This window comes from Canis lupus, chromosome 18, assembly GCF_048164855.1.
Source record: "Canis lupus baileyi chromosome 18, mCanLup2.hap1, whole genome shotgun sequence".
Classification (NCBI taxonomy): Eukaryota; Metazoa; Chordata; class Mammalia; order Carnivora; family Canidae; genus Canis; species Canis lupus.
The window spans coordinates 13,228,598-13,254,656 of NC_132855.1; the positions used below are offsets into that span (position 1 = coordinate 13,228,598).

The 26,059-nt window shown below is 41.5% G+C and overlaps 2 protein-coding genes across 8 annotated transcripts in view; one reads left to right on the top strand and one right to left on the bottom strand.

The window, feature by feature from the left end:
- Positions 1-10,677, bottom strand: part of ANLN (anillin, actin binding protein) — a 50,037-nt gene extending 39,360 nt beyond the window's left edge. For 4 of the 5 annotated variants that reach the window (XM_072783490.1, XM_072783488.1, XM_072783489.1 and 1 more), the window contains exons 1-3: positions 10,450-10,677; positions 3,475-3,628; positions 211-525 (exon numbers count right to left, since the gene is read on the bottom strand). In XM_072783490.1, coding sequence (XP_072639591.1) covers positions 211-525; positions 3,475-3,628; positions 10,450-10,467 — 487 coding nt within the window. In that variant the 5' untranslated portion in view covers positions 10,468-10,677. The remainder of the gene's footprint in view (positions 1-210; positions 526-3,474; positions 3,629-10,449) is intronic. The other variant, XM_072783491.1, reaches the window with a different exon arrangement.
- MATCAP2 (microtubule associated tyrosine carboxypeptidase 2) overlaps positions 10,385-26,059 on the top strand; it is a 61,355-nt gene continuing 45,680 nt past the window's right edge. The window contains exons 1-2 of one of the 3 annotated variants that reach the window (XM_072783492.1): positions 10,385-10,530; positions 15,823-15,892. In XM_072783492.1, coding sequence (XP_072639593.1) covers positions 10,420-10,530; positions 15,823-15,892 — 181 coding nt within the window. In that variant the 5' untranslated portion in view covers positions 10,385-10,419. Of the gene's footprint in view, positions 10,531-15,822; positions 15,893-23,985; positions 24,132-26,059 lie in introns of those variants that run through there. The other 2 variants (XM_072783494.1, XM_072783495.1) reach the window with 2 other exon arrangements.

A 26,059-nucleotide genomic window follows, 5' to 3' on the forward strand; every position in this document is an offset into this window, starting at 1 on the left:
TAGTCTAAGAACCTCAACAGCATCTACTTCAGGGAGAATACAACCAACCAATACATACACTATTGATACACGAACTATCTGTAAGTGATGGATACTAGGGAGATAGATAAAACAGAAGCACTGATCTTTCGTGTGTTAATGGATCCCTCAAATTTTCAACCTACCAAGTTGAAACGGATTTTAATGGCATGCCATCCCTATCATTCATACCTGTCAGATCATTATTATCCCAGTGGCGCCGCTGCTCTGCCAGTTTCTGCATTCGTGTTTTAACCGAGGAGACTGTGGTTGCTTCCAATCTTGAGTTTAGCCCTCTCCTCACTCCTGGCACAGGGGCTGGGGCGGCCTCGGCATCGCTGACGGGAGCGGGTGCTGGCGGCTGTGCCTGAGGAGGTGCAGGACTTGGAGGACAGGGTTTAGCAGAAACTGACTCAACCGGTTTTTCATTTTCCAAGTTAGAAACTTCTACTTCAGTGTTGTCAGAACAGCGTTTTTTTGATGGTGATGGTTTTGTACAAGATTTCTCTAGATTAAAAAGGACACCCCCCCCAAAAAAAAATTCAAAATTCCATAATTCTTCATGACCTGAAAAACTTGCACTAGGTACTTAGCAAATTATTGAAACATGTTTGTCTATTCTCCTTAAATGATTTTCCTTACAATAAGAAATATGTAAAATTCTACCTTCAGTAACTTAGAAATCTGAGAGACTTCTTTTTAAGCAAACATATAATTTATGGCTTAAAACACCTAAATAAGAGACACTTGGGTGGCTCAGTGGCTGAGCATCTGCCTTTGGCTCAGGTCATCGTCCTGCGGTCCTGGGATCAAGTCCTGAATCAGGCTCCCCGCAGGGAGAGGCAGGGAGCATACTTCTGCCTCTGCCTATGTCCCTGCCTCTCTCTGTGTCTTGCATGAATAAATAAATAAAATATTAACATAAATAAATAATAAAACACCCGAATAAAAAGACATCCAAATAATATTATTAAGATATAGGCCTAGTATTTTATACTCTTCAGACACTAGGAAATAAAAAGTACATACGCATATAATAAGCAAATGTTTTAAGTGATTTTAAAAATCACACAAATTACCTCCTTTTTAGATTAAGGAAAACCAAGCCCAGAGCAATTACATTCATGCGTAGAACAACATGGCTAAGGCAGAAACGAACTATGGTAGAAGCTCATTGGTAGAAACAAGCTTTGTTTTTAAAACAATCTTTCAGGGCACCTACGTGGCTCAGTCGCTAAGCATCTGACTCTTGATTTCATCTCAGATCATGATCTCAGGGTCATGAAATGGAGCCCAGCATTAGGCTCCAGGCTGGGCACGAAACATGCTTAAGATATACTCTGTCTCCCTCTGCCCCTCCCTCCCTGCTTTCTCTCTCTCTAAAAAATACAAATTTAAGGGACTCTTGGGTGGCTCAGTGGTTAAAGCCAAAGCCTCTGCCTTCGGCTCAGGGTGTGATCCTGGAGTCCTGTGATCGAGTCCCACGTCGGGCTTCCTGCATGGAGCTTGCTTCTCCCTTTGCCTGTGTCTCTGCCTCTCTGCCTCTCTCTCTCTCTCTCTCTCATAAATAAATAAAACCCTTAAAAGTATATAAATAAATAAAAATTTAAAAGCAACTGAATTATCCGGTTAATACCAAGCAAAGCCATTGGCACAAGTGTTTTCATATTTTCATAACATTTCACCCTTTAAACTGCCATTGACACCTACAAAATAAATTAAAAAGTCTTAAAATAAAAAGGAGTTACCCAAACATAAGGCATATTATTTCTACCCAAGACTGGATTTTAATATATCTCCTGGGAAATTAACATTTTAGGATAGAAGAATGTAAATTGTGTATGAGGCCAGTTTCCCTGGCTGTCTAACTCAGTGTTCTTGTTCTGGCAGTACCCAAAGTACTCTTAAGCGGGAGTCGTGATTGTCCTCAGAGGCATCAATCTAATCAAATTTACATCATGAAACTTTCTCATCTTCTGTAACTCACTTCTGGATCTATTTTCTATTAACTCATCCAATCATTTTTGAAAGTGTTTCTACTTTAGCATGCATTGCCAGCTGGAAATACAGAGTTCTTCAAGTTTATAGTTCTTATATAAGTTCTTATAAATATTTCCATTGAAGCATCAAAACATAGTTCCAACCACTAGTTTTAAAGTACACCGGGATCCCTGGGAGGCGCAGCGGTTTGGCGCCTGCCTTTGGCCCAGGGCGCGATCCTGGAGACCCGGGATCGAATCCCACGTCAGGCTCCCGGTGCATGGAGCCTGCTTCTCCCTCTGCCTGTGTCTCTGCCTCTCTCTCTCTCTCTCTCTCTCTCTCTGTGACTATCATAAATAAATAAAATTTAAAAAAATAAAAAAATAAAAAAAAAATAAAGTACACAGTACTCAACATTTGAGTGTATAAACCTGTGTCACAATGAAAAACAGAAAAAGATCCTGGACTGGAGCTAGACCTGTTTTCCTGACCAAATATCATAAATATATGTATTATATACACCACATATGCAATATATATACCATGTATGTCTGATATATATACTACATAATGTGTGAAATATATGCCACATATATATGTGTGATATATACTATATTCCCTCCTTTCAAAATATATAAATATATGAAAATAAACTCCCATTCTATAATTAGCTTACAAAATAATTATAAGCCCACTCCATGCCTGCTTCTTGGGGAGTCTGCTTCTCATTCTCCCTCTGCCCCTCCCCATGCTCTCTCTCTGTCTCTCAAATAAGTAAATCTTTAAAAAAAATAAATAAATCTATGCTAAGGAAAATTATTATCTGCAGATTATTCCACACTCTAGGAGAAGACTAGGTGGCTAACTTACTGATACAGGCTGGGGGTGCCAAGATTAGGTAAGAATAAATTAAGTTTCCAGGTGAGTTTAGGTTGGTTTTGTTTGTGTATATTTATTTGTTTTTGTTTAATTCACCAGTTCTTAGATTAACAGCCTATACCTTTAGCCTAGCACTAGAGAGCTAGTTCAACAGATAGAGGATGAAAAGCCTCATTAAATTTCCAGTATCTAAGCAAGTCTGCCTTTCATTACCCTGTTCATGCCAGAGACCACCTGAACTTGGTGGTCAGCTGTTCTGGCACTGTTGGAAGATAAACTTCCACACCACCAAGGTGTAAGTGTTCCCTGCTCCTTTACTTTTCTTCCCTTGGGTGTTTTAAGGGCAACTTTGAGTTGAGGAAAATAAAGTTCGTCCAATTAGTTTGAAGTATTTGTTGGATACACTGCTCTGGCCTGGTAGTTCTAGGCCTAATACAATAGGCCTGTATTAGAAGAGAAGGCTCATCTTTCCTCCAGAGGTTATTACTACATATGTCTCCCAAAGACCTAGGTTTTTCTACATGCATGATAAAGTGTTTGGAGTTTATCTCCTGTGAAGGATGCAAATTTTACTTTTCCCCCCACAAAGTCTTTTACCTTCACTGCCAGGTAGGGGTTGTTGGTTACTTGCTTCGGAAAGCGGCTCTCTGGCTCTCTTGGCATGAGTCATAGACCTTGCTGCTGCTGTGGGCCTCTCGGCCATCTTTCTCTGAAGGTTCTCTCGCCTGGCACGGGTTCGTTCAAGCAGCTTCTACATATGTAGAGCAGTGTTAAAAGACAAGCTTAGTCAAAAGTTCACAAAACTTGAGGTACCTTCCAAAATCACCAACTGCCATATAGGGTAACAGTTAAATATATTTCAAAGGTGAAATCCTAAGTAATTATGTCAAAATTCACTAAATAAGCATCCCAAAGTCAAATTACGGAGGTAGTATGAATAAAATATGTAAAATTGGTTGTATGAGATTTTTTTTTAATTTATTTATTCATGAGAGGCACAAAGATAGGGAAGCCGAGGCAAAAGGAGAAGCAGGCTCCCTGAGGAGCAGGGAGCCAGATGCAGAACTCGATCCCAGATTCTTGGATCACGACCTGAGCCAGAGGCAAGTACTTAACCGACTGAGCCACCCAGGTGCCCAGTTGTCTGAGATGTAAAATGGCCAGAAGTTGCTTCTGCTTTCATCAAAAAGGTAGAATCCATTTCCACACCCTTGCATTGGGCTGGCCTTATAATTCACCTTGACCAAGAGACAGTGGCGGAAATGATACTTCATGACTTCCAACTCCGGGCCTCAGAGGTCTTACAGTTTCTCTTCTCACTCTCTTGGAACACTACCACGAGGTGGAGAAGCCCAGGTCAAGCCTGCTAGAGACACCGCCCCCAGCTAGCATCAACCACCAGACCTGTGAGGAAGGCCATTTTAGACCATTCAGTCCCAGATAATTTGCCAGATCACTGCAGACTCCTGCATGACCCCAGGGGACACCACTGGAAGCACAGGCTAGCTGAGCCCAACACAAATTGCCGAGCCACTGATTCATGAGAAATAACATGGTGGTTGTTTTCAGCACTTTGGTGAGGAGAATTAGAGTCTGCCAAAGATGTTCATTTCCTTAATCCCATGAGCCTGTGAATATGTTACCTGCAAAAGGGACTTTGCTGATGTGATTAAGAACCTTGAGATGGAAAGATTATCCTGGATTATCTGGGTGGGCCCAATGTAATCACCATTGTCCTTACGAGGGAAAAGAGTCAGGAGGGTCGGGTATGCCACCAAAGAAGCAGGGTTTGGAGTGATGTGATTGGTGGCTCTGAAGATGGAGGAAGGGACCACTTGCCAAAAAATGCAGGTGGCCTCTTGAAGCTAGAAAGGTGAGGAAACAGAGCCTTCAGAAGGAACACAATCCTGCCAACACCACCTTGATCTTACCCCAGTAAAATCCATCAGCCTTATGACCTTCAGAAGATAATAAATACATGGGATTTTAAACCACTAAGAGTGTGGTAATTTGTTACAGCAACAAAACTAATACACCCACTAAGATTTGGTATAATGGTAAACAGCAAGAGATAACGGACATATTTAGTCCTTTGAAAACGTGACCTTTCCTAAGATGACAAAACAAACAAAACCACCACCACTAATAAAATCCCGTGTTTTATTTAACTATCAATATATAATAAAATAATTTTAAGTTGGTATCTTAACCATTCCATAAATTCATGATTACTCTGTTCTTACCCTGAATCTACTAATGCTTCTGTTCAAATCAGTATGGTAAAACAAACACAAGACCCTGTAAAACATTTCTTTTTCTTTCAAAAGTACACAACTAAAGGAGGCGTGCAAAATTATTGGCTGGAATTTATGGGCAGCCCAGGTGGCTCAGCGGTTTAGTGCGCCTTCAACTCAGGGCATGATCCTGGAGACCTGGGATTGAGTCCCAGGTCAGGCTCCCTGCACGGAGCTTGCTTCTCCCTCTACCTTTATCTCTGCCTCTCTCTCTGTGTGTCTCTAATGAATAAATAAATAAAATCTTTAAAAAAAATTTTTTTCTCCACTGGAGTTTATACACTGCCCTGAACACAGATATAGAGCTAGTATAGACTAAAGGAATTACACACCCATTTGATCTTTTTAATTTCCTCAATTAGAAGAGAATAAGTTTTCTTTAAAATTCCTCTGAGTATGCAAAAGAAACATGAACTAAATTTGGAAGAAGGCACAATTTTCCACTTTTCTTAGGAATGATTTCTCACTGAAATAAGTGACGCTAAATTGAAATGCTATGTGGCTGAAAGAGTTAATTTATGAACCAAATGCCTTCCAAAACACAAGACCTTCACCATTTAAAAATCTTCAACAAACTCAAAAGTGATATTGTTACATAAATTCATATATGTAAGAGAATTTCCCCCATGATAAAATGTATCACTCCTCAGATACAAAACCAGTCTAATTTTATTCATTTGTGGACATGCCCACATTCCATTCTGGTCAGTTAGAATACTTGTGAGTCAGTATATCTTCAGTTACTATGAGTAAGAGGTTAGTCACAAAAGAATGTGGCTTTGCCATTCAAACATACACAAGAGCTCTACTGTCTCCATTAGATTCAAAGATTTCAAAATTTAAAAAAAAAATAAAATAGATAAGCAAAAGTTCCCTAATCTATAAAATAAACACTGAAGATTACTTTAAAGGAAATTACGTATCTAAGGAACGTAAACTCAACAGTTCAATAAACCTAAGTCTCCACAATAAGACATCAAGAATTCAAGGGTTCTTTATTTACAAGGTACATTCTTTCAAATATCACACCTCCTTCTTCAAATAATAGAGGCGTTAAAAAAAAATGGAATAACTAATGGAACCAGAAATAAGACATTCCACATGGATGAATCTGAAATAACTGAAGCTTATAGTCCTTAGCCACTTCTGCCACATGAGAACCTGAAATCATTTCTGACAGAAACCTTTCTAAGAGGTATTCCTGATTTCCCTACCTTCTTAAACAGAATAGACTCAATATAAATTAACTTCTTATTTCCAATACGCTCTAGCAGCAATCTTTCCCAGGTCAATGCAGAGATTTTCATTTAACTCTCAAAAATAAGAGAAACTCTATTCAAAACAGTAACCGCATGTTCATTTACTCATTGCACAGAAGATGCCTTACAGAATATTTTAATTGTGGCTTTTCTACTTTAGGGATCCTACACAGAAAGCTCCGACTGGGCACACCTATCTCTGGGGTCCCCTGTGGCAGTCTTGGACTGGAGTGATCATTCTCCAGGAGATCCTCAAACTAAGAGGCTGACACTAATGTTATGAGCAGTCAGTTAATGGTTTTAAATTAACCTAACAGCAAGCACAACAGCACTACCGTTTACACAAAGTACTTTCCATGTCTGCACGCAAAAACTCACTTCATTTTCAAAATTTTACTTGGCAGGTTCTGTTTTTTTCTGTTTCACAGATGAAGAATCTCAAGCACAGGTTAAAAAATAAGCCATAGGTCACATAGCTAAGAAGTGGCGAGACAGAATTCAAAAACCAGGCCCCAGAGTTTGGGCTCTTAATCACTTTGCTATACACTGTCTATTATAAAGGGGCGCCTGGATGGCTCAGTCAGTTAAATGGCTCAGTTCAGGGTCATGAGTTCAAGCCCTGCATTGGGCTCCACATTGGGTATAGAGCCTTAAATAAGCTGTCTTTTGACTAAATTCAATTGCTCTTTTTAAGAACTTATTATCAGGAGAACTAACTTCATACCAACATAACTTTTTAAATGTTATCAGCTGGTCATAATAATAAACATCTGCCTTAACTGCTTATTCGTCTTCATGGACATCAAGATGGCTTATTTCTGGTTGGTCCAGGAAGAATACAGAAAGACATTGCCCTGTGGACCTTGTCTAGATCCTGATTCAAACAAATTGCAAAACCATGAAGCACTTAAGGAAATCTGAACATTGACAGAATATTTGATATTAAGGAACTGCTGCTAAATGTTTAGGTGTGATAATGGCACTATGATTATTTTTTAAAGTGCTTAGTGTTTAACGATCAATACTGAAGTATTTATGTATGAAATTATATGATCTCTACGATTTGCTTCAAAGGATTCAGTGGGAGGGATTAGAGGGGAATACAGTGAAACAATATGACCATGTGTTGCTGGGTGAGAAGCCCATGAGGAGTTATACTTCAATAATTTAATATTTTCTACAATAAAGTTAAGAACATTGCTAAAATGTTCTTGCAGTTATGTTATATGTAATTATTGGTTTGTAAAATAATTTGCATGGGGCAGCGTGGGTGGCTCAGTGGTTTAGCACCGCCATCAGCCCAGAACGTGATCCTGGAGGCCTGGGATCAAGTCCCACGTCAGGTTCCCTGCATGGAGCCTGCTTCTCCCTCTGCCTGTGTCTGCCTCTGTCTTTCTCTCTGTGTCTCTCATGAATAAATAAATAAAATCTTTAAAAAAAAAAAAAAAAAGACAAAAAAATAATGTGCATGTAATGGCTCTTTTCTTTATTATTTCAGCAGAATGTTATTGGATGCCTTGATGTTAAGGAAACATCTCTGAAAAGGACAGAACAGGCCTGCCTTTATGAAGCTCATGTTCTGGCAAGAATTATGTCCAACAGGTAAGTGCAAGTGAGATGAGCATTGTGAGAGGTGATCTGCCCTCCGAAGAAGGAAAATCAAAGTGAGAGCTGGAGGTTAAATCAGTCTGCCAAGCGGAAGGAGCAGGGAGAGAAGAGTGTGCCACACAGCACCAGCGACAGCAGCGGGGAGAAGCAATGCCCAACAGCCCTGTTGGAGGAAAAGAGTTTCGGATGGCTGCAGCTTCAGCAGCCAGAGCTACCAAGAGAATTAGCCCTAATGCACTGACATTACTGTAATGAATTAACATCTCTCCCGTGCTTGTAGGATGTCATGGTTATGAATCACCTTTGGGAAAATTAACAAAATAGTCTCTCAAATCATTTTCTGTGGTTCTGATAAGGAACTCTGGTTGAGAAAATCATTTTAACTTACCCTCAGTCCTTTTAGGACAAAGAACTGTTGCAGTTCACATTCCTGTGCAAAAATCCGATGAATGCTATAATTAAACACCTAGTCACTGGAACCAATTCAGATAGTGCGCTCATTACCAATTAAGGAAGAGATGTCAAAGTTGTTTACTCCAACAGTAACTGCTCTTTCATAATATAAACCATACAGGTTTCTGAGCACACTCTAAAATGGAAGATTTCTTTCGAATAAAAGTTTCTTTGAACTGAGATCTAGTAGTAGCTTTGGAATGACATTTTGAAGTAAAACGAAATACAACTTTCAGCCAACTTTCAAAATGCTTTGTTCCTGTCAGTGACTTAGGAGAATAAAAGGAATATTCAGGACACATAGGGCAAATGTTTTAAGGAATCCTATTCTAGCCTAGTAACATAAAATGAAATATCCTCTTTAACTCCAAAGTACGTGAAAAATAATACATGGCACATGAACAGCCCTATTCTTTAAAACTAATACAAAAATGTGTTCTGGGTATTCTCTTAGAATCCTTCAGGAAGGTTAACAAATTAATGTTTTCCCCTACATGATTGAGAATTTGAAACCAAAACAAATACTGTTATGTTTAAATACAAGTAAACTGTAACTGTTGAAACTTTTAGCATCTTAGGCTTAAGGAATTGTACTTCCCAAGGCATTTAAGTTTTTGAATCTAGCAGAGACGTTTTAATTTTTTTTTTTTTTTTTTACGATTTTATTTGTTTATTCGTGAGAGACACAGAGAGAGAGAGAGAGGCAGAGACACAGGCAGAGGGAGAAGCAGGCAGGCTCCATGCAGGGAGCCCGCTGAGGGACTCAATCCCGGGTCTCCAGGATCACACCCTGGGCCGAAGGCAGGTGCTCAACCACTGAGCCACCCGGGCTGCCCACGTAGAGACATTTTTAGGCCCACTTTGCAACAACTCAAGAAATTAGGTCTGAACCTCGCATAACCACCTAAAGAGGAACTGTCCTGCAAGAAAAGGGGGTGGACAACTGGCAACACGAAACCAAGCTGAGTATATCCATGTATGTTCTCAACAAGACTGGCCAAGGAGAGAGAGAAATAACTGACACAATGACGTAACGAATCCATGTTCAATTTCCAAAGGACAAAAGACGAGTAGAGTATTGCTTGTAACGTGATGCTCCATACACACGAAGAGGTTTACTATTTCCTTACTCTGCTTTAAAAAATAAAAAAAAAATTGTTGGCTACTAATTTTGCTGGTGTCTGTTGGACTCGCATGTTTCCTCCCCGTTCCTGGGTCAATCCCGTGTCAATCCCGGGGGTTGGGACGACTTCTTCCTCATGTAGCAGAGCGACCCGCTCTAAAGATGCTGTTGACGTTATCGGAACGGATGCAATGGTTTCAGGTACTGGCTGATGTCAACGTTTGGCTGTCATTTCCTTTTTCCTTTTTAAAGATGTTATTTATTTATCCACGACACAGAGGCAGAGACCCAGGCAGAGGGAGAAGCAGGCTCCATGCAGGGAGCCCGGCCGGGGACTCGATCCCGGGTCTCGGGTCACGCCCCGGGCCGTCCTGCTCGCCCGCCGCGGTCCACGGCCCACGAACCCCCGCAGGCCCGCTCCGCGGCGGCGGCTGCACCTGCGCGGAGTCCTCCAGCCCCCGACTCCACCCTGCGCCCTGCCCGCCTCGCGCTGCCAGCAGGCCCAGGTCCGGGAGGGACGGGGTCCTCCGCAGGACAGCGCGCCTCACCCTCCGGATCGGGGCCGCGGGGGCTCCGCGCTGCCGCCTCGGGGGCCGCAGCCCAAGCCCCCCTCCCTGAGCCGCAGCCGCCGACCGGAGCCGCCGCAGGGCGGGGGGCAGGGCAGGGCAGGGGAGGGGAGGGGAGGGGCGCCGGACCGACCCCCCGCACACCCGCTGCGCACGCGCGCGCACGCGCCCTCCGCCCGGTGCGCCCGGGGGTCGACGGGCGGTGGGAAGGGTCGGGTCGGGCCGGGGTCGGGGCGGCGATGGCAGGCTGCGCCCGCAGGCTTTCTCACCTCGGTAAACGGGTCCATCGCCCCGGACTCCGCGGCTCGACTGCGCGACGACGCCGGTCCAAGCTCGGAAAAGGGAAAGAAGTGAGTCTCGGCTCCGGGCGCCGCCGGGAGAGACCCCGACGCTCCCAAACTGCTCCTGCCGCGCGCCCCCTCAGCCGCCGGGTCGGACTCGGCCTCCCGCCGCCGTTCGAATTTGAATTTCAGCGCCGGTGCAGCGCGCCTGCGCGCCGGGCGGGGGCGGGACGCGCCTCTGCCCGCCCCGCCCCCCGCCCCCGCCCCGGGTCACGTGGCCGGGTCCGGGCCGCCGCCCCTGGGTCGCACCCCGAGCTCGGGAGGCCGCGGGCGGCGGGAGGCGCGGCGCTCCCCGGCGCAGCCGCCTCCGGGCCCGAGGCCTCACCCGACGCCCGCGCAGCCCCGCAGCTTAGGCTCGCAGCCCGCGGTGCTCGCACCTTTCCCGCCCGACGTCATCGCTCCCCGGGGGGTTCGCGGGGCCGCGCGGTCGCGATCCCGCGGGCCTGGGGGCCGTCCGCAGCGTGCTTCCCACCCTCCCCGACGGGGACTGTCGCCCAAAAGCGGACATTCGGGGCGAGTGGCCCACCTAGGGCGCTGGAGACCTTTCCCATCTAGGAAGAGACGACTTGACATTAGCAAGCTGCGGGTGGAATGTTCATACCCCACCCAAACCGCCCTGCCTCCTTAGTTTAGATCCCATCCGAACCAACACAGTGTTAGGCCTGGAAGGATGAAGAAGCCACGCATCCACCTTGGCTCTTAACAGCCAACACGCGGAGACCCTGGGACAAGGAGCCCTTTGTCCAAGAGGATGAAACACCCCATTCTCAGCTCAGGGTCCCCCTTTCCACCAGGTCAAGCTGTGTCTCAACGACCGTTCTTTACGGATGGCTCAGAATTAATTGCAACATAGGTTATGCAATTACTGTATCCGATTCATTTCTCCTTTAGCAAGTCCGTGTTAGGGCATGTAGAGGCAGCAGTTGTGGACGTGTTGGGCTGAAAAGCAGCACCCTGTAGACCAAGGAGTGACTGACTGCCTAACGGCTGAACAAACCAAAACGGTTCCTCCCAAGTTTAGACGTTTGGGTATGTTTAATGACCTTTCCATCTTATCAGTCAGTAGACTTTACCAAAAGTATTTCCCTAATAATATGTCTAATGGGAATTTTGATGCTGTAGGTTGTAAAAAAGGAAAGAGAGAGAGAAAGAAAAAGAAAGAAAAGAATTGAATTCTGAGTGGAGTAGGAAGAAATTAGGATCTTGGCTCTACCGGGACCCTGTGACCTTAGGCAAGTCATTTAAAAATCCAGTGTTTTTAAGACCTTTAGGGGGAGTCATGGACCTTTTGAAAATATAATTAAAGCTGACCCTCTACCTAGAAAAATGCCCATTTAATCATAAAGTATTTGACACAGAATTCCATGAAGTTCACGGTCACCAAGTTAGTTTATGGTTTAGCCTCTCTGGATTTTAGTTTACTCATCTGCCAAATGGGAACAACCAACTGCCCAGTTCTCCGCAGAGTCTTTAGGAGGATCAGATGAAAAACCGAAACAGATCCCAAAGTATTCTGTAATAGCGACTATAGCTTCTACCCTCCCCCCCAAGGGTTTGGTATTATCAAATTATTGATATTTAACTCAAAATACACTAACTTAGGAACCAAAGAAGAAAAGGTGTTTGAATTTTTTTCACTGCTAGACAGGGGAAAGGATGTGTGTGTGTGCATATTGGAAGGGAGGGGGAGAGTGTGTTTTAAACAACGTTGGAAAAGTCTTTAGAGATTTATGTAGTCTGTGTGCCTTCCCTCTTCGTCTTCTGCGAGCTTTACGGTCCTTACAACCAGATTCTAGTCAAGACTAAAAGAGGTACATGTACAAGACTAAAAGAGGTACATGTACAAGACTAAAGGTACAAGACTAAAGGTACATGTACAAGACTAAGAGGTACATGTACAAGACTAAAAGAGGTACATGTACAAGACTAAAAGAGGTACAAGACTAAAAGAGGTACATGTACAAGACTAAAAGAGGTACAAGACTAAAAGAGGTACATGCACAGTGCAATATAACTCGTCCAAATATTTAGTTTATCTTTTGTCATAATCCCCTTATATCTTTGGTCTTTACACTGATAATAATAATGGTGAAGGTGATAGCAACCCACCAAAACAGTCGCTACGACTTTTTAAACAGCCCCAGCTGCCAGAAACTGCTAGATACTCAAATCTACTCTTCTTCAAGTACAGCGATTGTCACCTGACAAGTCTTTTTTTCTATTCTACCCCGTTCTTACTTCATTTTTCAGTTTATAAGCTGAAATTACTCTTCTCCTTTTAAAACTTGTGTTATATTTCCAGTTCACAAAAAAGTAATGAATAAACAAAACCATGTACCCACCACCTAGTTTAAAGAGATATATAATCTTATACTTGAAGTCTCTTGTGTATCCTTTCTTAATTCCATTCACCTTCTGCTCCTCAGGGGTAAAAGTAATCTGATTTTAATGTTTATCATGCTCATGAAATTCATGTATTTTTATTACATCTACATATATATCCATAACAATATATTGTGATCTGAATAACTTTTTTTTTGCTGTATGTGCCTTTCTGCAGTTATTAATCTTTCTACTAAGTATTCTTTTTATGAGATTCATCCTCACCAATAGCCACTTTTCATTCAGTTTCATGGCTGTATTATATTGTATGAATATACTTGCAATTATGTATCCATTGTCCTATTAATGGATGTTTAGCTCATTAACAATATTTCATTCCAAAGATTCCATGATGCTATATTTTTATGTCTTCTTATATACACATGCAAAATTTTTATCTACAGTAATATACCTAGGAATTATTTTGATAAATATATTTCAATATTATTGCCAGATATTAAAAATAAATTTACTCTTCAAAATGATTGTCACAATTTTTACTTCAGTCAGCAGTATATGAGCAGCATGTCTGCTACTGCAGTGCCTCCCTAACACATAGTTACTTTTTAGATTTTGCCATTCTAGTCTGTGTGCACTTTTTACTCCTGAATTTGAACATTATTTCATGTGTTTATTGGCCTTTCAGGTTTCCTTTTCTGTGAATTTCAACTCTATATCTTTTGCCTATTTTTCCACACAGTTAGTTTTTTCTTATTGATTCACAGGCGTTTTGTTTAGCATTTTCTGGAAAAATAACTCTTTTTAGCTTATAAATATCTTTCCTTAGTTTATGGTTTATCTTTTCACTTTAGGATGTCTTGGATGTGCAGAAATGTTTAATACTAATGTAATTAGATATATGTATATTTTCTTTTAGGGGATGTGCTTTTATCTGTCAAGAAATCCTTCCCTACTCTGAGTTTATAAAAATGTTCTCCCCTATTTTCTTCTAAAAATTATTGTTCTCATCATTTTGTCCTTAAATTATCTGGATTGATTTTTTTTTATTTGGATAACCAAATGTCTTAGCAACACTTATTTGTCCATTCTTTCCCCCACTGACCTATATATATCAAGTTTTTGTGTATATGTAGGTGTATTTTAGAGCTCTTTATTCTGTTCTCCTAGTTCATTTCTCTATTGTTCCCATATCAAACCATCTTAATTATAAGAATTGATATCTGGTAGGCAAGTTAATAATTAACTTGGCTTGGCTAATTGACTTAGCTAATTTGGCTTCTTGCTTTTACAATTTATGGCCAAATTGTCAAATTCCACGCAAAGGGGGAAAAAATCCTCTTGATATTTTTATTGGAACTATGTCAAATTTATCACATAATTTAGAGAGAGTTGGCATCTTTGTGATATTGAGCCTTTCCATTTGTGAAGATGGTAGATCTTGATTAACTTAAGTCTACTTTAATATTTTCCAAAAATATTTATAATGTGCTTCTGTACAGATCTTTAAATTTATTCTTTTGTATTTTTGTTTTTGTTACTACTTTTACATATGATATCTTTTAAATTATTTTTAAATAATTACTGGTATTTAGGGACATAATTGATTATTGTAAACCTACTCAACTATCTTTTAGTTTTAGTAATTTATAGAGAAGGATCTTTTTAAAATGTAAATTATGCAGTGTCAATTCCTTATTCAGAGTTAGTTCGTGCCTTCCATTGCAATTAGAATAATATCCAAATTATTTATCATACTACAAAGCCCTAAATGATCTGAACTGTTTTCTTCTCCTAATACATGCCAAATATCACAGTACTCTCCCTTTTTTTCACTAGGCTCTAGCTTCATAGGTTTTTTTCCAGGACAAACAAAAAGACAGATTCCTTTCTTCAAGAATTTTCCACCTCCTACATACTCCTCTTTAGATCTACCCACATCTGGCTCCTCATTAATTGAGTGCTTGCTGGAATGTACTACCTCTCAAAGAAGACTTCCCTAATTGGGTGGCCACACTCTTTCTTTTGGCCCCTTCCCAGTCACTTTCCATCCTGTTACCGTGATTTATTTTTTTCACTGCAATTCCACTTATGTGGAATGATTTTTGTTATATATTTATGTTTATTTCCTGTCTGTCCTACTAGAGTATAAGCTATGGGATGGCAGAAGCATGTCTTACTTATAGCTGTAACCCAGCACCTTCTGGGAATGTGAGTTCGGTTGATGTTTTCTGACTGAATGAGTTTAAGATAACTATTATTCCTATTTTAGATATAGGAAAACTGAGATACAAACAGGCTGAGTGATTGGACCATCACCTAATAATTTGAACAAGATCTCGGTGACTTCAAATTCTAGACTGTTCATACTCTTGACATTTCAGTTCATTTATTTTTTTGGATCAGCGAAGACACAATAATGATGTAAATGTGCCCTTGAGCTATAGCTAAAGGCCTGAAAATAGCAACCATGCTTTTCTCATGGAATTGTTTTCTCAAAAAAAAAATTTTTTTTTTAATTATTGAAAAGAAGTGTGTGCTGTAATCACATGATTATTGGTATAGACTATGCAGCTTGGTTGAAATGATGTTAATATTCTAAAAGTCATCAGAAGTGTCTTTCCTGTTTTTAAAATGAAAACCACAACCTCTCAAGTTATTTAGGTAAAGACCACAGCTTATTACATTAATTTAAGAATAGAATCAAGGCGATGTAGATTCAAGGTGACACTAGTAAATGAGATTTGTACCTTCTAAGATCCTTTTCAACAAAGGAACTAATTATCATATCTTTCACAGATAAATTGTGAAAAGCATTTGAAAAATTTGAAAGCATTTACTCAATAAAGACACTCCCAATGCTATTTGTATATTTACAGTTAATTTTTCAAAATACATTCACATTCATTCTCTTTTTATTCACAGAATGATACAATGATGTAAATATTCTTATTTTTACAGGGAGAGAAAAAGCCAAGGTCTAACCACAAGGCAGTAGCAAGAAGGATTAAAGTCAAGTTCTCTACTTCAGGTTATCTGGCTGAAGGGCCACTTCTTTTACACATTTACTATAAAGAAATAAGAACCATCAAAGAATGTTATATACATGTTACTGAAAAGGGATATCTTATTTATTATGATCTCTGCTATTAATGGTCCTTAGCATCAGATTTTTTTTTCCTTTTCTAAGTTAATCAATGAAACTGTTTCATATTCCAAAGTGAGGGAAAACAAATTGTCCTTTCTGACCATATTATACTGTTCTTAAAACCCAATGTAACTATAGTCATACCATTCTCAAAATTCATATAGCTTTAATCTCCTTTTTACTTTCTCAAGTAGTAAGTAAGGGTGTTAAGAGAATTCAGATTTAAAGAACTACAGCAAACCCTTTCACAAAGAGGAACAATTCCTTTATGTATTTATCACACTATAATTTATATATTGATAACTTTACCTTTTCTTACTAGATTTTTTAAAGCTATATTCACAGAGCCTATTTTTAAATTTTTTAAATGATCCATATTAAAGAAAAGCAGTTCTTAAATATTACAAAGTAGCAGAAGCCGATATTTCTCTTTTTTAAAGATTTTATTTATTTATTCATGAGCGACACAGAGAGAGGCAGAGACACAGGCAGAGGGAGAAGCAGGCTCTATGCAGGGAGCCCGATGCGGGACTCGATCCCAGGACTCCAGGATCACACCCTGGGCCGAAGCGAGGCGCTCAACCACTGGGCCACCCAGGCGTCCCAAGAAGCCAATATTTCTTAAATATAAAGTCTCTCTAATGGATATCAAAAATAAAATCTTAAATTTGATGCCAGAAGAAGATTCATTGTCTTCCATTTATATGTCATGAACTTCATCTTCCAAACACATCAAAAATTTCTCTTCACGTGGTACTTTTAGACCATGGTTCTACTCTCTCATTAATGCTTCCAAATTTTGGCATTTGTGACATCCACTTTCACTCCTCACTTCCTTGCTTCTCACAATCAGACACCATCCTGGTCTTCCTTGGCACCATTCATGCCTGACATGTAATAGGCCACCGAGAAATGTTTGCTGATGAACTCTCAGAGACTGCAGTCTCTGACCTCACCATTCCTCAAACCTTCCAAACTGACTGACCCCCTCCTCTCTTCTGCTTAGCCATCACAGGTATGGCCATACTTGGCTGCTAGTCAACACTTGTAAGTGCTCTAAGATTTCAAACCCAAAAACTGGAATCCTGATTGTAATCTCAAATCTTTACCTCTTCTCCACTGCTGCTCGCTCTTGCTAAACCCACAAGCCCCCCTAACCCTAAACTTCAGTCCGTTCTCCTTTCCTAACTTTTGGTCAAATGAAAAATGCTATAACCTGTGCTCTGAATTAGCCCTGAACTCCCACCTTGCTTTTTTCTATGAAGTCATGTGCTAAGTAGTTCAGTCTATTGTGAAAAGGATGCTAAGAGAAAAGGGAGTTTAAAAAAAAAGAGCTGGTAAGGATCACCTGATTCAGCCCTTTAAAATAGTACATGAGGAAAAAGATGATGACTAGTCTTTTTCAGAACCTGTGATTGACCCTTTCCAGGTCTCTCCCCCAAACACTGCCCAGGCTCCTTTATGTCTTACCTATTCCCTACCCAGCCAGGCCCCAAGAGAAACTATTTCAGTACCATTTTCCTTGGGCCCTTGTCCTTGCTGCATTTATCTTGCCAATTTCTAATCTTCTGTTTTTTCTACTTTTCTTGGCTTGCTGAGCATTGAGCCACTTCCATTTCAAATTTATCCTAACTAGATGTTTCATGTTGCTTTGGAATCCTTTCTTTCTTACCCATTTGAATTCCTTTCAAATTATCAGTTTCCCATCCTACTCTCTTACTCTCTGCAAATGAGTTTACTGCTCACTTTGCTTAATGTTTAAAGCCAAGGAAAGTGCTCAAAGAATAGAAAACTCTCAAGCATTTGCTATTTCCTGAATATACCATGCTCTGCTACATCCATGACTTTCTCACTTTGATCTTGCTACTGAATTGCCCTCACAGCACCTTTGGATATCTATATTAGGCCAGCTGAATATCATGTCTTACAAGGTTCCCCACCTAGTTAATTTTCTACTTTAGTTCTCAATTTGCATCACTTTATTTTGATATAATTTCAGACTTAAAAGTTGCAACAGTTTTATTCATATACACATAGAAAAAAAGAATCTCAGGATGCCTTTCAATCAGATTCTTAATATATTAACATTTTACTACATTTGCTTTGTTCTCATTCCCTCTCTCTCTCTGTACATTTGTTCTCCTTCCCTCTCTCTCTCTCTGTACATGTACACACACACATGTATTTATACATATACATAATCTAAAGTATTTAGGGATAAAAGGGTATCATGTCTGCCAGCTAATCTTAAACAGGTCAGAAAAAATACATGTATACACATATATACATAACTATATATATATACATGTATATGGTACTCTGCATCTGTGTATGTATATATATGTATATTTGAAAAAAGAACTTTATTGGCTCCTCTTCCTCTGCTCCACAACTAAATCACTTAAGAACTCTAAATTCTACTCTGAGTTCTCCTATCTACCTCTGCACACTCCCTGGGTGGTTTCATCAGTCCCAATGACTTAAAATACTGACTATACTGATGGCTCCCAGATTTATTTTTTAGCATAATCTCTTCCCTGAACTCTGAACTCTAATATCCAACCAACCTATTTGAAATCTTGATATGGACTTCTAACTGGGACATCAAACTTAACATAACCAAAATGGAATTCCCCATTCAACCTGTTTTTCCCTCATCTTCATCTCCATGCATGCCACTACTATTCACTCAGTTCCTCAAGCCAAAACCTAGGAGGCATATTCAATTCCTTCTTCCTCTCCTCCCCTCATATTCAACCTACTGATCAACTCTCTCCTCTCTCTCTCTCTCTCTCTCTCTCTCTATATATATATATATATATATATGCTGGGTCTTCTACTTCTTTCTCTCTATAGCTCTCATTCCACTCCAACCCATTATCACTCTCATTTGGCCCACTATAAGTCTCCTATCTGGTTTTCCCACTTCCGTTCTCACCCTCTTATCTATCCATGGTCCTCAGAACAGTCAATACAATCTTTAAAAACAAATAAGCCATATTATGTCACTGCCCTGTTTAAAATCAACCAGTGGCTTCTGATTGCATTTCGAATAAAGTCCAAATTCCTTTCACTGGCCCCTGCTTGCCTCTGAGATATTTTCTCCTACCACTTCCCCCAGCTCACTGGACTCCAAACATGCTGACCTTTATTAGTCCCAGGATCATGTCAAGATCATTGCCATCTCAGGGCTTTTGCATTTATAATCCCATCTACCTAGAATGCTTGGCTCCCCCACCCCATGGAACCCCCCACCAAATTTACTGTGGTTGACTCTCATCCTTCAGATCTCAACTCAAAAGTCTCTTCCTCACAAAAGCCTTTCTGGACTCCACTATTAATAAGTCACCATCTAGGGACACCTGGGTGGTTCAGTGGTTGAGTGTCTGCCTTTGACTCAGGGAGTGATCCTGGGATGGAGTCTCACATTGGGCTCCCCACAGGGAGCCTGCTTCTCCCTCTGCCTATGTCTCTGCCTCTCTCCCTGTGTCTCTCATGAATAAAAAAAAATCTTAAGAAAAAAATAAGTCACCATCTACTGTAATTCCTTGGTTTACTGTCTTCATAGCACCTATCTGTATCTGTAATTGCACATTAGTTAACTTGATTCTTGTTTGTTTCTCCTACTGTAACATATGTTCCAGGAGAACTGGAACTCTCACCACAGCAGCCTTGATGTACACTCAAAGATTGGTTGATGTGTGTAAATCATGTTTACATATGTATATATGCACTATCAGTAAATTCTCTGAGGGTAGGTATCATGTCTTTTTCATCACTTTTTTTTCTTGTATATACAAGGCACTTAAATATCTGTGGAAGGAGTAAACTAGTGCATGTCTTGGTTTTTTCAAAATATAATTAAGATAGGCAATTTTTTTGTCTGGTTAAAAAATATCCTTCCACCCCCCCAATCATTTACAACAAAACATCTTATCAAAAAAATCAGCATTTCTCAGGATTTTTGTGCTGTTCTATTTTCATTGAGGTGATAAGACAAAGGAGGTTTCACAAAGCAATCTTTGATTTGTCTCCCACTTAATGCTTTTCATTCTCCTGAAAAAGACATACTGAAAACATTCCATTCTCTCAATACAGACATCCTAAAAGCATTCAAATGTCACTCAAAAAATTTTTTAAAAGCCACAGAAACCAACTATTCCTTGGAGTTTTTTTTTTTTTTTTCTTTTTTGAGCAAAGGAACATTGTTTACAGCTTGCCCTAAGGCTTCTGTTAATGTTTGTTAGAATGGGGTGTTGCAATTAGAGTTGCTCTGTTCTTCTATAATGGCAGACTGCTGCAGATTAATTTTCATCGAAGCATATATTTTCAACGACGTAGAATGTTATAAATTGCTTCCAATAAACAGGAAGAAAAGTCAAAAGTGTTTTCTAGAATCTTCTCCTCTTCCCCTTCTTTTTAACTCTTTTATCTAAAATTTAAGGGAATAAATATTATTTTAATGTTCTAATTCCTTTTAGTTACTGAGATAACTTCTTAAGAAATTAAACTTTTTCTCAGTTTCAAGCATAATGTATACCTGGTCAGTATACGGTCACGCTTCAATATCAAACTTTTCTATAGAAGGTGGAATATTGTATTATCTGTCTTTCCACTAGCACTACTTATGAATTGTAAGTAAATGATCAAATGTTAATTTAAGTCTTTAAAAAGGAGATGTCAATCTGTTTTCTAAAATAAAAACAAAAATTATCCCCTCTTATTACAGAGATGTTGCAACTTTTTTTCATTAACTCCACCATGGATTATGAATAGTTTACTATGTAGCATATACATGAGACATACAGATTAACATATGAGTTAAACTAAAGTTACTGATAAGAAAAATATAACTTCTTTTTCCATAACATAACAATCCCACCACACAAAAAAGAATTTCTATTAAAATTCCTATTTTTCTAACATTTTTCTTAACTAAAATTGAATGGAAGTCATCATTAAAGATATTCAGTGATCAAAATGATCCACAATATAATGTTGGTAGTGTATGTGAAATGACTATAAAAGTAAAATGAAGTATGACATTATAGTAGGATAACTACAATGACATCCTTGGCTACTGTTGGAAACCTAAGTTTAGTAAAACTTTAAGAAGAGGGGAGGTGCATCCTTAAAGATAAAAATAAATTATTCGAGTCAGTTTTAATAAATTCTTAACTTTATTTTGCAGTCCATGCTTTGAAAATGGAGTAGCAACTGATAATCCCATCAGTTCTTTTGTCTCAATATTAATGATTTATATAGAAACGATATAAAGAAAAGTTTCTCAGAAAGATGGAATTGTTCATTGTTCTGGTGGATATGTAAAAACAATGCTGACTCAAAAGCAGCCAAGTGGACAGCTGCAGATGCTGTACCCAATGGAAATACTAAGCAGGCATAGCACAAATCAATAATTAACAAAGCAGATGCACAAAGCTTGATGAGGATGAATAATTGCATAGGCAGGAATGGTAAAAGGAGCTGATAACAGTACTAGTTTTGTAAGAAATTAGATAAACTCTTTGTATTCACAAATTTGTTAGCAAGAGTATTCAATGCCTAACAGTACACCAAGAATATCTTTTCAAATACTTTGATTAAATTGATATGCACCTTTAATAACACTTATCACTAAAGATATTTAGAAATCAAAATTATCCACAGGGAAATATTGGTAGGGTGAACATAAAAATAATTTTAAAAGAATTAAATACTGTTCTAGGTTCATATAACTATAGGAGCTTAAATTGTGTATATTTGGAATTCTTAAGTTTAATGGAATGTTGGAGAGAGAGGTGTACCTTTAGGGCATGTCCTTTTATAACTTTAGTGTGCATGTGTGTCACACTAGCCAGTCAGTAAGTTTCTCGAGGACAGTGTCACGTTTTATAATGCTCTCTAAAAGCACGAAGCCCAATGCCTTTATATAAATATTGATTTCTTTAGAATGTAATGAAAATGGGACAATATGATTAAACATGCTTTAGTAAAAGCATTTAGAGTAAATTCTTTACATATATGCTGAATATATGACTCAAACATTTTTTAGGAGTCTATTTTTTTGAGTAATAACTTCTTAAATTGCAGTGACTTTAAAAACTAGAAATTTGCAGTGGTGATAGATGCATTTTTATAGCAAATTTGGAAAGCAGGTCTCAGAGTTTTAGTTATATAAGATAGGTATGAAAGGTTCATTTTTAGCCTTCTTTTCCTTAGGACATATATTGCAGGAATAACTGTCCTTATGAATGCAAGGATTGAGTATTCATTGAAAATGCATACTTCTTTTGTCTACATATTCATTAATTTACAAATATTTATTGAGTACCTACTTTGTACCAGGCACTATTTTATTTATTTTATTTATTTATTTTTTTTCCAGGCACTATTTTAAATGTTGGGAAAATAGCAGTGAACAAGCAAAAAATCACTGCACTTATGGAAATTTTATTCTAAGGATGGAGGGAATAAAGATAAATCAGTAAAATATATGATAAATTAATGTTCAGTACCAAGGGGAAAAAATAAAACAGAAGTAGGGTAGGGAGCCTGTGAAAGAAGTAGAATTTTAAATTGAGTGGGAGGCCAGGAAAGGCCTCACTGAGAAGTGAGGTTTGGATTTAAGTCCTGAAAGAGGTGAAGCAGCTTAGTCCTTTGGCTGAGGGAAAAGCATTCCAGGCAGGAGAAACCCCAGGTTCACAAAGGCCTTGAGGCGAAACAGGGCTTCGCATAGTTGAGAAGACCGAGGCGGCCAGTCTGTCTGGAGATGAGATCAGAGGCGACAGGAAGCTAGGTCATAAAGGACCTCAGAGGGAAGAGGGGAAGCCGTTGAAGGGTTCTGCACGGAAGAGTGACACCCGACCGAGCGGGATCACACTGGCCACGGAGCTTTGAGGACAAAGCGAAGAGGGCGAGGCTGGAAACACGGAGAGCATTTAGGCCCCGGCTGTAACCCAAGAGGTGCTGGTGGCTTGAACCGGAGCGCTGGCAGCGGTGACAGCAGTGGCCGGATTCTGGGTATACTTTGAAGATACTACTCGGAGGATTTTCAGACAGAATATGTGAGGTTATCTACTATTCGTGATAAAGTTAAATTTCCGCTGTTCCCTCCTAATTGATCAAAAAGTCACCAATTCTCACACATTTTCTGTCATTCCTAGATTATGATGTTGACATACATGACTTTTGCCCCTGAGTTTGAAGACGCATCTCAACCATTTCTGTGTCCTGTGTCAACCTTGAGGGAGGCTAAAGAGAAAATGTGGCTCGGGGATCTGACGGCGCCAGCGGCAGCTCGGGGTCATGCTAGCCTGTGAGCTCCGCGGGGCTTGCCTTCTGCCCTCCTCCGGGCCGTCTCGGAACCTTGCACACGTCAGGCTCCCCAAAAATGCCGGATTGCTGTAGAGTCTACATCTCCCGCGGGGTAACACACCGGAAGACAACATCCCGCCACGTCAAGCTAGCATCCTCATGCCAGGACGCTCGACAGGTGAATGTGTCCGAGCTTCCCACGATAATGAAGATGCTCGTTAACACGGTCCAACAAAGGGCGGAGGAGATCGGCTTTGCAATGCACCGCTGGAGCCGTCCTGTCACTGCACCTCTGTCCCCTGAAGCTCCCGCGGCGCTAAGCCCTCTGGAGCGGGGCACAGGCGCCCACCCAGTGCAAGCGCGCCCGCACCTGCGGCCCGAGACCCAGGCGGCCTCTCGCGGGCCTGCGCTGTGCATGCCGGGAGTTGTAGTTTCCCTCGCCCCCGCCCGCCTTCCCGCGAGCCCGGCCGCCGGCGCGCTAGCGCCCCCAGCGGCACGCGGGCCCCGGGAAGCGCCGCGCTCGCGGACGGCGCGGGGCGTTGCCTAGCAACGGGGGAGCGGCGACGTCACGGCGGCCGCGCGTTTTTAGCGCCGCTGCACCGGGTCGAGCCGCGGCGCGTCCCTCGGCGGCGTCCGAGCGTCCAGGTCCGCCGTGCCGCGCCTCCGCCTGCCCCCGGGGCCGAGCGCCGCCTGCCGCCGCGGCCCCCCGCGAGGCCCGGGCCGGGAGCTAGAGGCGGTGCGGCCGGCTCGCCCCGGGCCCGCGCCCGCGGCCTCGGCGGGACGATGCTGGAGTCCATTCGCGTGACGGGTGAGTGCGGGGCAGGCGGCCCCCGGGCGGCGGGGCGGGCGGGGCGGGCGCGGGGCCGGGGTGCGGGCGCGGGGCCGGGGTGCGCGGAGGGCGCGCCGGGAAGGCCCCGTCCCCCGGTCGCCTGCCGTGGGCCAGCACGTGCCGTGGGACCCGCGGGGCCGTGGACGCGCCCCCCGCAGCTCCTGCCACAGCCGACGGGAGCGGCGCGTAGCGGGGGCGGCTGGGTTTCTAGAAGGTTCCCGAGGACCCCCGCTGAGAGGAGCGAAGCGGCAGGCCCGGATCTCCCGGTGCTTTGGCGGGACCCCGCGGTTGGCCTTATCAGCGGGTGCCTTCCAGGGTGGTGCTGTGCGGCTGAGCGAGGCGGTCAGACGCCAGCTCAGGAAGTTCGCTGGCCTTGTATTACCTGAAAAGGAAAAGAAAACAAAGTATGGACGCTAAGCCATGTAAATATCATCTTACACACCTGGAGGCTTCCCTCCTTGGCCCCTGTCCCCGCCTCTAATCCCTGTGACATTTCTGCAGACGGGGCTCGCGGTAGCCCAGGACCGCGATGACCACCACCCGAGTGATGGATCAGAGGAAGTGCCCGACCCCACAGACGGTGTCACATTTATTTTTTTTTTAATTTTTATTTGTTTATTTGATTTTTACCATCTGGCATCGCAGTACCAGACCATTCCTTTCCTATTCGTATTTAAATCCTGCAACTGGATTCCTTTCCAATGAAAACGCTTGTGGTCTCGATTTTACACTATTTTATTTCATGTTGGGTATTCTAGAATGTGGAGCTGATCCTGTGCTTTGATTTATCTCGTCGTTATTTACGTTGACAGGAAGCGCAGGACTCAAGATCTAAGAAGCAAACCTAAATCAGCATTAGAGTTTTTAAGAGTGTAATTTGATGCAGACACTACTTTTTCATCCCGAAACACAACCAGAATTTTGAAAAGTTCCTTAAAAGTACCGTACCTTCTTTTTGTTTGCGGGCAGGCAGGGCCTCTCAGCTTTGGCACTATTAACATTGAATTAATGGACAGTTCTTTGCAGTGAGGGGGGCTGCCCTGTGCATTGTCGAATGCTTAACTAGCATCCCTGGTCTCTACTCACTAGATGACAGGAGCCCCCCCCCCCTCCTCCATATACAGTTGTGATCACCAAAGATGTCCCAGACATTGTCAGGTGTTGCCTAGAGGGCAAAATTACTCCCCTTCCCATTTGAAAACCACTGCCTTGGAGAAAAACAAAGTGAAGGTTTTTAGACAACTATTCAGAAATAATGTCAATTAAAGTAATTTCCCCAAAGTAAAGCAATCATTGCAGAAAGAGAATACGATTATGACAATAATGGTATTAGAAAGTAGGTCCCCAGGCAGCCCAGGTGTCTCAGCAGCTTAGCACCACCTTCGGCCCAGGGCGTGATCCGGAGACTCAGGATCGAGTCCCCACATCAGGCTCCCTGCATGGAGCCTGCTTCTCCCTCTGCCTGTGTCTCTGCCTCTCTCTCTCTCTCTCTTTCTCTGTGTCTCTCAGGAATAAACAAATAAAATCTTAAAAAAAAAAAAAAAAGGTATCTTGACCATTCAGCCAGCAGTAGAAATGGGGTCGCCTGCTTTTCAGTAGGCAGAGTTGGTAGATTAAGGAGAGGTGCTTTATGAAATACTAGACTCATTGCTCTGCCTCAATTCAATTTCTGTAATTTAGTGGCAAAAATCACTTCAACTCTGCACTGTTCGCAGCACTTAACATATTTTAACACATTCAGTCTTCACACCAGTACTATGAAATGTGTAGTAGTATTACCCCATTTACAGATAAGGAAACTACAGCACAAAGAAGTTAACTCATTCAAGGTCACAGCTGCTACTAAACAGCCAAGATTCAGACTGGAGCAGTTCCCTTCCAAAGCCCATGTTTTCAACCACTGCGCT